At 41.0% G+C, this 13,763-nt stretch overlaps 1 protein-coding gene across 2 annotated transcripts; it reads left to right on the forward strand.

The window, feature by feature from the left end:
• The first annotated feature begins 4,836 nt into the window (after positions 1 to 4,836).
• On the forward strand, positions 4,837 to 13,682 carry wnt7ba (wingless-type MMTV integration site family, member 7Ba). 2 transcript variants are annotated; one of them, XM_044185661.1, is made up of 4 exons: positions 4,837 to 5,326; positions 6,591 to 6,817; positions 10,424 to 10,695; positions 11,422 to 13,682. In XM_044185661.1, exons 1-4 carry the CDS (start codon positions 5,244 to 5,246, stop codon positions 11,899 to 11,901), a joined length of 1,062 nt encoding a protein of 353 aa, XP_044041596.1. In that variant the 5' UTR covers positions 4,837 to 5,243; the 3' UTR covers positions 11,902 to 13,682. The 2 variants fall into 2 exon arrangements, with proteins under 2 accessions (XP_044041596.1, XP_044041595.1); XM_044185660.1 differs by having other exon boundaries at positions 4,839 to 5,336.
• Positions 13,683 to 13,763: the final 81 nt, after the last annotated feature.

Here is a 13,763-nt window from a genome sequence, read left to right on the forward strand (position 1 = left end):
AAAGACAATAATTGCTCAAAAGTGGAATTGTTGTTCCTCAACATGGAAACAATTTCCCCTTGTCAGCTTTGTCGGGTTTCATGGACGCTCTAAACAGTGTAAATTAGATTTGATTACAAAGTAGTTTCTTTTAGTTGTGTCATAAATACTCTCTTGCCTGTTCAACCCCGGGGTCGTTTTGCTTTTTATCTGTAACACTCCATAATCCCTTCACAGTACAGGGGCCGACATTCATTTCTCCAACCACACTCAGATTTCTTGTGCATTCCAGCATGCGTTTTGCCCCATTACACATATAAGCACCATGTGTTTGTCTTGCTATATTACAGTCTAAACAATGCCTCTGACATTGCGGTAAGGCTTGAAAGCCACTTCAGTTGCATGTAGCTGTGTACCAAAATTGTCCATATGCACTTGTCTGACCTAAACAAATTAAACCCATCAGGGTGTCTTAGGGGATCAGAGACACACGATATACAGGGCTGAGGACTTTTGCTTTCCCTATCTAATTAAAACTCAAATGTCTTACTTCAATACTTCAAGAATAGGGCCGGTGTTTATTTGTATTTTTCTTATTGTCAACAAATCATATGAAAAGACCAAAACCAACAATGAGTTGGTCCGTCTCTATACTGTCTCAGCACCAAGCCAATCAGTTTCTATGTATATCTTTAACGTTAAAGTGGTATACATAGTAGATACATGAATTACCAGAGGCTTGAAGAAAAATATTATCACAATATTTTAGATACTTTGTACAACATGATACGTCTAGCAGAAGTGTTCATTTACTTTTTTATGTGTGAAAACATAAGGCATGGATTATTTTACTTAAGGAAGCTAAGATTTTTTTAAATGATGACAATGCCTGTTGAAAGTTTAAAACTCTTCTTTTATAGTCGGTTGTAACATTCACCACGTTCTACTGGTTTGCTATTGTCATCTATTGCCTTTTAAATGTGGTGTAATTTTGCATGTCATATGCAGTGACTGTGAACATGTGGGCGACACCTGGGTGTTTTTGCATGTTGTTCTCAGATGGCCATTGGTAATAGTGATGATGACAATATAATGCAAAAACTAAATTAGCTTTTGGGGACATTAAAGATTGACTCTTTTCTTTTCACAATATGATACTAATTCAACTGAATCCAAGAGTTTGTGATATGCTGAGCAGCATTATAATATTCTGCACATTTATTGCATTTTTGACTACTGATTAGGTCCCCAAAACACTTTGTAAAAAATAGTTCTACCTTTTTCTTACTTTAAGCATTTTTCTTAAAGCAAAATTTCAAGTAAACAGTGTGAACACCTTTGAAAAGTTTCATACACACTAACTGTGTGTGGACAACTGAATCGAGAATTGACTGTTAAAGGAAAGGGCTCTGCTCTCAAAGAATTTGAGCAGCAGCAAGGATTCTTCTGGGAGAACTAATCCCCCTTAATCAACGCATACATGAATATTAAACCTTGGTTAAATTCAACAACACCAAAAACTTAAGGAGGAGGTCGGGGCGGGGAAGAGGCTGCGGCAACAGCAAATGGTGTTAGCACGAGCTAATCAGCAGAGTAATAATAAGAAGTGTTAGGTTATAATGGCCGTGCTGTACACCTGCATGAATATAAGTGGATGTTATTGGTCAGCTGGTAGCCAAGCAGCTGTGAATGAGCCAGTGATTGTGAAGCATGAATGAAGCAGTTGATGCCAAACAGCTGATACAAGTGGGACTTCAGTGCTCTGCCTGAACTAACGCTATACTCCATGTATTCTAAAGAAGGTTCAATGTACTTTCTAAATAATTTATAGTTTTGGTATCTGTGTTTTGACATAGTGATATCACACAAAATATTACAAATACGCTGTGTTATTTTTTGCCCCAAATTCATGAACTGTGGATGGGCCTGCGTGTAGTACCTTCCTTTCCACTTCCAACTGCATTTGGATGGGACTCTCATGTCTAACACTTTCACCTAAGAGCCCTGCTCTTCTACAGAAAAATGTCACTTATGATGAATTATGAGATGTTTACTGTTATGATCAACAATAACGTTTCCTCGACAACCCCTCACGGATAAAGCTAGGGATTTTGGACTCAAGCACAAGATAGGCCCAAAAGCCCACAGAGCCATAAAACACCATTAGTAATCTGGACTTTTTAGGCCTGCACCCAGCTTGAGGCTCCTCTGCGTCACTGCTCCAGTTTCTCCCTGCCTGTCTCCAGCCCTGTCACTCATCATCATCATCATCATCATGAGGATGATGTTATCAAAACCTTTTCTGTCAAAACTCTGACAGATGTCCCGATAGATTAAAAAAAACAAAAAACAAGTCACGTTTTACAGCCACTGTCATCACTGTCACCCCAAAAATCCCAAGTCTCCATGTTCACCTTGTCTTCTGTGCAAAAATATGAAAAGAAACAGATATCGCTGTGCGAGCGCCAGGACAGTGAGTGCACGCTGCTTAAGTGCTATCTTGGCTTTGGAAATTGTGGTTTAGGAGGATTATTTGGACAGTAAAAGAGAGGGAGCGAGAAAGAGACTAAGAGGCATACGGAACACACACATATACACAAAGGGTTCTGCCTCTGCTGTCCACAAGCCAGAGGCATTATCTGTGAGTTGTCCTCTGAAATAGCTGTAGATTGACTTCCTGTGACACGTTTTCAGCAGCCAAGATGGCCCAATTTAATGGCAATGCTGCTTCTCATTCTTTACAGTGCTGAATATACTGCAGCTATGGTCACACACAGTCTGACTGGGCACAAGGATCAGGCCAACCTTATAACAGCCAAAGAATGAAAGGCATTTTATTCTTTTATAATCAAAATCAATGCTATCTCTCAAACTGCTTTGTTGGCAGCTACAGAGAATTTAAATTAAAAGGTTCAGTTCCACAAAACTACCCTCAATAATTTTCTAAGAGAAGGTCTCACTTTTGTTCGGATGATTGAAATCTCCTTTTGGAACAAATGTTATTAATATTATCTCCTCGTGGTTATTTGCTCAGCTCAAGTCAAGCTCAGAATGTCTCAATCTTTGGTTTCCAAATAATAACAAGGCAAGAAAATACGTACTTTGTCCTCTGTCCACTCTGTGAAGCAGACCTATAAAACTCCTCATCCTTTGAAGGTCCTGTGGAATTGAACAGGATGGTCCCCTCCCATTGTACTTTTTTCACTCTCTTTAAAGTCCCACAGCAAACAGGGCGCTGTTTGCAGGGTACATCTTTAAAAGGAAGAAACAGCATAAATTCCTTTCGTGTCGTCCTTGTTGGCTTTTCCATCTGATTACAGCCGGGCACTTCAAAGACTATAATGGGTTTAACAAGAATATAAACCACGTAGAAAAATGTGACATCTATTCTGACATAGTGATTAATCAAAAAGGGCAACTTTTCCTGCTTTCCCTTCAAAAAGGGAAAATAGTCTGAAAGACATCTTACAACAATTCTACCTCGTTCATCAAAAGTAGAACTTAAAAACTAAACTGTCACTTACAGATACTGCACTACCTAGATGCTAGATGCTAGAGTGCACTGCTGTGCACTCTAGCATCAATGTTAGCCGGATGTTTTGGGGTGATGAGATTTCCTTCATGCTACCACATGAGGGCGTATTGTTGGTGATGCATATGAGCTGGAAGACCAACGAGTCTCATCAACTGACTGTCTGAAGCATTTCAGCAAGCATCTGCCCTGCTGAAGAGCCAATAAAAGAAGAACTGAAACTCCAGCAGTAATAAGCCCGAACAAAGAAAAAGAGAATTTCCCTACAGGGGATGATACATGGTGATACATGTCAAAGGTCTTGCGTACATAAAAGTGTATCCTTTCACACATTCATATTAGTCTTAGTGTTTGGTTGCAACTAACAATTATTATCATTATCAATTTGTTTGGTTATTATTATTTTCTCCATTAATCGTTGTGTCAATAAAATGTCAGAAAACTAGACTGTTAAAACTACCAATTAGAATTTCCCAGAGCCCAATGTGACTTATTCAACAATCCAAAACCCAAATATATTTAGTTTACTATCATATAAGACAAAGAAAAGCATCAAAATCTCATATTTGTGAAGTTGGAACCAATGAATTTTTGGCATTTTTGCTTGAATAATGACTGAAATGATTAATTAATATTTCAAATAATTGCTAAACTGTGATCGACTAATGAATTAATCGACAGATCGTTTCAGCTCTAGTCATCTTTACTGCTAGGTACCTGCTTAGCAAACTACATTTCCCCACCCTTTTTTTGCTATCATCCACTTTAATCAACAAATTATTGGATAACTTCCAAAGAAATCACTCAAGAAAACATGATTTCATGTTACTTTAATACTAATATTAAAATAACCTGCAACAATAATATATAGGAGCATGTATGACATGCTAAATGTCACATATAAGTTATGTGCATGTGTTTTGTGTAATTTTGGACAAGGCTGCCGATGTGAATTCATTACGGTTGACAATATTACAGAGAAAAGTTGGCCTTTTTACTGTTATATAATTCTACATGTAAAAGTCATTAAAGATGAGTTTTGGGTGGCATGGTGGAATAATTGTACCCAGAGGGTCACAGCTTCGATCCCACAACAGGCAGTGCATCAGTCAAAGCTGGAAAAGGCCTCCGCTTTGAGTCAGAAGAAAAAACCCAAAATATAAATGCAAATATTAATGATACAGATATAACTTTACCTCTAGTGATCAAATTCACAACTTAAGGCTTCAACAAAACATTGACTGAGGGTGAGAGAGTTGGATGGGGGGGGGGTGGTACTTTGGGATGCGGGGTGCAGACTCATCCCGGGGGCTGGTGCACCGGGAGAGGCCACTGTCTCCCACCCTTCCAATGCCACAACAGTCTCACGTTTGGAGACGTAAGCGGCACGTACCGTACATCCGGAACCCCATCTGCCTCCACCCTCTCTCCCCGGCTCTCTCTCTCTTTTTCCCAACCCAGTCCTCTATCAGTCCAGGTGGCAGAGCGCACTTCGGCCGTGGGATGCAGCCTCTCATCTCCGACACATGGACAGCGGAGCTTGGAGCTGCCGCAGCGCGCCACGGCTCCACTAGCTGAAGACACCGCGTCTCAACAGCGGAAAGAAGAGACGAGACTCCAGCGTTTAGCTCTTGGACTTAGGATAAAAGGATATACTCGTTCCTACTTCACCCTCTTTTTTTTCTCCTTCTTATCTTTTCAAACCGCAAGAGAGCAGAACCAGCTGTGTTCAATGCGCAACCATGCTCATCATCTCGTCTCGCAGTGCGCTGCTGTCCGTCTACTACCCACAGATCTTCCTCATCCTCACCAGCGGTAGCTACCTGTAGGTTTCTTATCAATGCACTGGCATAATTCAAACACACATCGGCTGGATTTGTTGACAAGCAGTTGTGCCTTACGCGCAAATTGCCCAATTACGCACCGGGAAATGTGATTATGTCAAATTAGCACCTTGAAAGCATTAGCTGCTTGTTGCAGGTGTTTTGTTACAAGAAAATATCTTAACGTGATTTTTACTCTTAAAAAGTCAGCTTTTAACGTTGCTCAATAAAGTGATGTGGCTATATTTTGTTCTGGTGAGGTATAAAGTTTATTTTGGAAATGGAAAAAATTTAACTTGGAATATCCAGTCAACCAAAATTTTGGAAACATGGGTAGGAAATGCGTGACTTGTGTCGTTTAATCATTTTCATTTTATTCCACAATGGAACCACAGACTACCGCGGAACAAGAGCTGGATTTTATCCCCATAATATGAGCACTTATGTAATTTATATTCAAATAGTGTCATAAATAGAGTTGTTATAAAGAGTCAGTGAAGACTTGAGTGAATGAAGCCAATATTTAATCTACATGATTTTTACATGTTCTAATATGCGCGCAGCTGATGAGATAACCTGCTCTCATGGATTTACACATTACACCAGAACCACTTTGTCATAGGAGCACCTCGTTAGACAAGGGCCATAACTGGAAAGCAGCATGTGGAAAAGAGTCATATTGGACCACTTCATGCTCTGCCTATAGGCGCAGGCCTATGTAATGAGCTCTTTCTTACAGCATTAAAAGACCCAGGCCCTCACAAAGAGAATGATTGCTGCACCATACATGCCTCTCATTCATAACAAGGGCAGGTCCTGAAACTTAAAATAGCTGTGGTGGTTCATGTTTTCTGTAACACAGAGAGAGACAGAGAGACAGAAATGAACTGGATTTGGACCATGTCTACTATTGTTATCTTTCATGTCTTTATGAAGGTCCATTAGATTACACATGATGTGATCTGGGGTGAGGATGAATGTTGCAGTCTGCTCTTATCTTCTCATTTGGTCTTGTTTATTTGGTTTTATCTTTATGACGTATAGGCTGGCAACTGTAATGAAAAGTTTAGCAAAAATGTTATTGCTTATTGGAAACAAATCGTAGACCAGGTAATGTTCAACCAGGGCACAGCGTTCAAGCCAAAGTATATGTTGAGTATGTTTCTCCATTTCTTCTTATCTGTTCTAACTATTTCCTTGTAAAAAGAGTCTGTCTTGACAGTCCCTCTCTTTAATCCCCTTTTCTCTCTGCCCAGGGCACTGTCCTCTGTGGTAGCTCTAGGTGCTAACATCATCTGCAACAAGATACCGGGACTGGCCCCCCGTCAGAGAGCCCTCTGTCAGAGTCGCCCTGACGCCATCATCGTCATTGGTGAAGGCGCCCAGCTGGGCATCACTGAGTGTCAGTACCAGTTCCGCTACGGCCGGTGGAACTGCTCAGCCCTGGGCGAGAGGACTGTGTTTGGACAAGAGCTGAGAGTAGGTCAGTCTGTTTGAAACTCAGCTTCTTTAGTCTTAAATATATTTGTCTCAATACATATAGAAGGAAATCAGCAAAGCAGGCTGAATAAGGGGAAGAAAGTTGCTCAGAGGGAGTCTTAAATGAGGTGTTTATTTGAGATTTTAACATTATACATGACAGGAAATGAGGGGAGAGAGATGGGAAATGACATGCAACGAAGGTCGGCACCTTAAACCCCTCTGCCAGGGGGCACTCCATGGGCAAAACTGGTTTTTACCTATGTTAAAATCTAGAAAAAGTAAATCCCTGAACTGCATATATCGACATTTTCACAACAGCCAGTTAGATCAAATTAAATTTAGACGCAACAGGTGGAAATCCCAGCCTTGACGCACGAGTGTGTGTCAACAGGTATGTTAACTGGCCAAACCAAACTGAGCCGTGTGGTCTGATCTTCCGATCATTGAAGTTGAAAGAACTGTGCTGTGTGTGTGGACGAGCACAGTTCAGCACTGTGGTTTGAGATCAGCCGGTCTTCTCATTCCTCTCGTATTGCCCTTAAACCTCGTGTAACTGTTGTCAGCGGCATGAGAAAAAGCTGCAGCATAGTTCACCTAAGTGGCATGAAACAGACTTCAAGATGGGTGGCGAAACTTTAATGAAAGCTTTTTTGGAATACCACACGCAACAACCACAACGAATTCTCTGCTTCGTTTACACACTAACATAAAAAACTGCAACTCAAAGGCCTTGTTAGCTTCCCCAGAGGAGATTAAATCTGTAGTTCAGGTGTGTGACATCACCGTGTTTGCAACACACATTGTCACAGCGAAGCAGTCATAAATGGAGTGTGACTTCCTTATGAAGCAGGGTCTGGGTGTGCCATCTTCTGAATCAAACCTACACGATCTGTAAACACACCAACTAACACATCTCCCTGGTTTTAGTCAACATTCTTCCCAGTTTTCTCACAGAAGCCTGTTTGCTCCTAATGTGAACCTCTTATATAAATTGTATTTCAGTCCGAAATGTTTTGTTGCGGTCTTGCTGTGGGTTTGGATCCTTGTTTAATCTAGCAGCTCTGGGAGCAATCACTTTCTTCTACACGGGAGACAGGCAGACAGACGTCTGGATCCCTTTATTTCTTTTGTCAGAGGAAATGTCTCTTTTCTCTTGTGGTGTGTAAACGAGCCTGGAGAGACACGTTGGACCCAGTTCTGATCCTCATGTCCTCGGCGTGTAGACAGTTTTACCAAATAAGACCTTTCTGGAAGACATAATCTTATTAGATCTGTATAAAAACTAATTAGACTGTTAATTAATGTAAAAACACAAATATTGAGCATGTCAGATTTCCGTTCATCTGTAAGATCACTATCCTTTTGCCATCTGTATCCATTTTTGCTATTTTTAAAAATGGAAATGTAAGCCAGGTCCATACCCCCTTTTGTGTTGTTAATGTACCATCCACCACTTCATTTGATTGACCTGCCGGGCACTGTGAACTCATTAAGCATTGAGAAAGACCAGAGAGATTCATGCTAACCACTAATTGAAGTCAGCTCCAGCAGCTGGATGGCAACAATGGAACCCTGCATGCACTGCTGTACAATCAAAACAAATCACAGTGCGAGGAGATGGCTGTTTGGCTATTGCATGCGCCTGATGCCTTGAGAAATGCTCACCATACAATATATCTGAATGGGTCGCGGATTTAGCCTGATGAGAGAAGACTTCAGAGTTTGTTATGAGTTATGGACTGGGGGAACCGCAGGCCCGATGGTTTCTGCGAGTGAGTTTGTCAGGTTGGAAGGGCGCCATTAGAATCGCCTCTACCAGAGACGCCATGCATTAATACTCTGGGCTGTTGAGAAGAACCAAGGCCCAGCATTATTCTGATTGGAGAGGGAGGATATCCTATTACCAATTGTAGTGCCAATAAATTCATTTCCCCCTCCATGCCATAAATATAAATGTGTTTATTCTTAAGTTCAAATGGTGACATACAAAAGATTGGAAATGGGCACATCTCCGTCAAGCCTGGCCACAGATTATTACAACATGCAACACAACGGTATCATTTGCTATAATAATGTGGACCGCCTAAGAGAGACACAGAATGACACTTAAGCTGCGTGAGAAATTCCATTGATGAAAAACATTAAGACACAGCAACACTGAGTGTCGATCCAGAAAAAGCTCCTCCAGTCAGCCAGTAGATGTCACTTGTGTTTTCACCACTATGCTGATTATTGTTCTAACAGTGGCTGACTACTGATGCAGATCAGAGATATCAAACAAGGCAGAAATAAAAAAATCTGTGAGTTATTATCATATTATGTAGATGCTCTGAATAATGCTCTTTATACTGATGCTCCTCAAAGTCAACTTCTGATATCCTGCCCTTTAATCTGCCTTGTACAGTATTTAAAATTAAGTAAGGCTGAAAAGAGTACCACAATCTCCTACTGAAGTTGTAGTGCTGATACTTGATATCTTTCCTTAAAGGAGTAGTCCGGCAACTTACTATTGCAGTTCAATAAGATGGAGGACTCAGTTATTTAACATTATTCTTTGGCAGTTTCCTTTATTGGAAAGCTGATAGTACAAATGCAGACAGGAAACAAGGAGAGAGATAGTGTGGCATGACATGCAACAAAGGTCCCTGCCCAGAATCGAACCGTGGTATGTGGCGTAACCATTTAGCTACTGGGACGCCCCAGACAGTACAAAGGCCCCGCGCATCTAAAATCCACCCATACAGATGCTTTTACTTATTTTGCCTGATAAAACCTCTTCTTAGGACTGTGTGAGTGTGTACAGCTTGTGCTCGACTGACATCTCTCTATACTTCCTATTAGTTTTGTTGCACGTGTTTGGGTGGGAGAAATAACATCTTCATCATTTTTTATTGGTTAACAAAGTTTGGTGACCTCATGTAGTTCCAGTGCAGCTCTGCCCAACTTCTACCTGAAAACAGGTCTAATTTGCCAGAATAAGTGTAAAAACCTGTGTGGGTGTGCAAGGCCTTTAAAAAAGAAGAAAAAAATCGATGCAGCAGAAGCCGAGTTAGTCTGAGGTTTAGTCTCCAGTATGGCTCAAGCTCCACAAATGCTATATTTTCCCATAATGCAACTCAGTAGCATCTTTCATTTGACCCATATGCCTCCTAAATGCCCAATTCTTTCAAACTCCACACTCCCAGTTTGTAACGCAGGCTTTCTGCTAGTCTCAAGCCCAAATTTAAATAACCTTGATGACATCATCAGGGGAAGACATAATACAACTGTTCATGGACTGAGTAGTACTTCACAAGACAAGTAAGCTGCAATTCATGTGTAAAATTTGTAGCAGTGTTTCTTTAATAAGAAAGTTTTTCAACACATTCCTTTTCAAAGGAAGAGGGTCAAAACAAACCTCCTGCTTGTACCATAACAGCGTAACTGTGTTATGGGCATGCAATTCTTGCCTTTCTGAGGAAAGTACTGTAATTACTAATTTTAGAATGTCTATAACAAAGTATGGGTACATGATCAAGCTACTCTGAAATAATGAGAGTGCTTGTATTATATTACTTTCCATTACTTTCTACTCAAATTTATTCAGATTCTGCTCTTTTCTCTTTAGGCAGCAGGGAGGCAGCATTCACTTATGCCATCACCGCAGCCGGAGTTGCCCATGCAGTGACCACAGCTTGTAGCCAAGGCAACCTCAGACAGTGCGGCTGTGACCGTGAGAAACAGGGCTACCACGCCCAAGAGGAAGGCTGGAAGTGGGGAGGCTGCTCGGCTGATGTCAAGTACGGCGTGGAGTTCTCGCGGCGCTTTGTAGACGCCCGTGAGATCAAGAAAAACGCCCGCCGCCTGATGAACCTGCACAACAATGAGGCAGGGCGAAAGGTAACGCAAACAAAATTAATCTGACCACACTAAGGACAAATGTATAAAATGATATCCATCCAATCTATATTTGGGGTTCACTGCTGAAAACATCATACAGCACCACAGTCCAGCATAAATACATGTAAGATTATGTGGGAAGAGGAAAATGGCTAAATTGACATAGATTGTCCATGATTCTGAAACATGACTTTAACTTATTTATTGTGTAGTGTTTTCATTAAAGTGTGAGTGTGTATGTGTGACAGAAATTCAGAGGGTAATTTTTTTCACATTAACATCAAGCTCAGTCGCAAGGGCAAACAATCACCTGTCAGTTTTGTCAACTGAAAATATTTGTATGGCATTATAATATAAATCTGGCTCAAACCACAATGTAATTCTATACATGTACGGTTCCACAACAGCTCTGGTCAGTTTTCTCGGGCTGTCACGCCATTATGTGGTCTGAAGAAAGGTAAAGTTAATTAAAGACTGCAGTCTTGGGGTATGAGTTATTTTCCCCAGGTTTTTGACATAAAGTTGGCACACTGGTTGGTGTGCTGAAAGTTGAAGTGTCTGCAGAAAGCCCAGCTTACCAAAAGAGACAGATTTAAAGGCTATGCGATTGCTTTTAACTGTTCAAGCCATGGACATGTGCATGAATCACGCAGATTCAGCTGTGTCCAGCTCTTAACTATCTCTTTTAATTCATACAGACCTAATTTCTACTCTCTATGTGATCAGATCCTAGAGGAGAGGATGAAGCTGGAGTGCAAGTGTCACGGCGTGTCTGGTTCCTGCACCACAAAGACCTGCTGGATCACCCTGCCAAAGTTCAGAGAGATTGGTTACCTGCTGAAGGAACGCTACAGTGACGCGGTTCAAGTAGAGCCAGTCCGGGCCTCGCGACTCCGCCAACCCTCCTTCCTACGCCTCAAAGAGGCTCGGGGCTACCAGAAGCCCACGGACACAGACCTGGTGTACCTAGAGCGTTCGCCCAACTACTGCGAAGAGGACACAGCCACAGGAAGCACAGGAACACGGGGCAGACTGTGCAACGGCACCTCGACACACACAGACAGCTGTAATGTGATGTGCTGCGGCCGGGGTTACAACACGCACCACTACACGCGCATCTGGCAGTGCAACTGCAAGTTCCACTGGTGCTGTTTTGTCAAGTGCAACACCTGCAGTGAGAAAACGGAAGTTTTCACCTGCAAGTAGGAAATGAGGAAGTGGGGCACTGGGGAAACAGACAGTGGTTGAAAGCAAGAGGGTTATGACAAAGTGGAATTTGAAGTGAAGGACTTGGAAGTATTTATTCAACATTTTGCACATTTTTACATCCTATTTTGGAATTCTTTAAAGAAAGGAAAAACAGACATGAGGTTTGGAGAGTATTGGAAAAAAAAGAGACACGAGTGATTTAAAAAAACAAACATTTTCTTGCGCGCTTATACAAAACTGTGACATGATGCAAACATATTGCAGGTGAAAGGATTTGATGTTCTCTTTTAAATATTTGGAAGACATCTTGCAGAGATGTAGCTTACAGACGTCACGCACAAGAGGAAAAACAACAAGGATTACTGTTGGATCTTGAGAAGACTTTTGTAACACGCTAACTGGAAATGCTACAACAGCAAAGAGCTTCAGACTGTCATGAAAGAAGGACAGGTCCTGATGAAGATTGAAAGACAGCAGTGGAATACTTTTAACTGTACGCTCACACTGTATTCTGTTTGAACACTGAAAATAAAACAAACTTATTTATGTAAAAATATCTTTCAAACCTAAAGTCTTATAGGATGGATAGCAAACTCAATTGCTCTTTAACATTTTTTATTCTTTTATGGTCTTCACTTGCTACTGAAACATTTCAAGCTGGGAGTAACCGTTTTTTAGTCATATGGAGTCGCATTTACAGCCACAGCAAAATCCTCTGCTATTTCATTTTTATCCATTATTGTCGTCAGTGGCGTATTTAGCTATAGAGTAGTTATTTTTCTTTTGCACTCACATAGTCACATTTCTTTCTCTTTTTAATGGGACATCACTAAGTTGGGGGGTTGTGGTATTGAGTGCTGTGCTGACATCTCTCTCATGGACATGTCCCCCCCTCCCCTCCGAGCCCAGACCCTTAGTTATGCTAAGAGCCAAAGAGGCAGAAAATACTCCCAAAACTATTTTAAGCATCCCAACTTGTCAGTTTGAACGGAACTTTCCATCCTGACCTTGTTCATTGTTTTGTTTTCGGAGGGCTCTTGACTTCTGAGAAAAGCATGTAAGCCTCATTGGAACTCCATAGAGGTGCAATCAGGTTCAGATACATCCAGCATTCACATGAACGGCAGAGAAGTGGAATTCCACATGATGGCCTCTGCTTACACAAGGCCTTCCAGCGCGGTTTAGGCCTGCCTGGGTGGATGGCATGTGCCCTAACCACACAGAAGGGGGTATGAGAGGATCAAAGGCCTCAAAGCTATTTTTGGACAGCACCCTTAATGTATTCAGAAATGTTTATTTAGGCTTTATATAACTTACAAAACAATTTGAAGAGTATATTTTTATATGAGGAACGTGGCACTTTATGTCATTTATAGATGGAAAAGGAAAGTCACTATTTACAAGTGTTTTCTAATGTCATTGTTTTCAGATTTGAGAGCTATAAATTATTTGGAATTTATGTCTTTGATCAAAGTTCCTAAATTGTAAATACTCCACGTGTTCTACCAAAGTAGCCCCGATTGTCCATCTCGATACGATCCTTCACAATTCAATGTAGCTCATAAAAGCTGAGTGATTCATCAAGTGCATGGAATTGCAAGTAGAATATACATCGGAAGCTTCAGCAACCAACTAGTCTCGACCGAAGAGATTTCTGTGTTTCCAGTTGTCTTCATAGCTCTTTCGGTAACTAGGAACAACTCATTGCTTCCTAAAAGCATAGTTGTAACTTCAAATACAAGTTTCTTTATTTGTTCTGTGGCAAAATCAAAGTCTGCATCACTTACAAACATGGACAGTTGTATTTTTTCTTTTTTACCAATAAAATTTGAGTATGCTTTTTTAATGCCTCTTGAGTT

The sequence above is a fragment of the Siniperca chuatsi genome, linkage group LG23 (assembly GCF_020085105.1).
Source record: "Siniperca chuatsi isolate FFG_IHB_CAS linkage group LG23, ASM2008510v1, whole genome shotgun sequence".
NCBI classification, from domain to species: Eukaryota; Metazoa; Chordata; class Actinopteri; order Centrarchiformes; family Sinipercidae; genus Siniperca; species Siniperca chuatsi.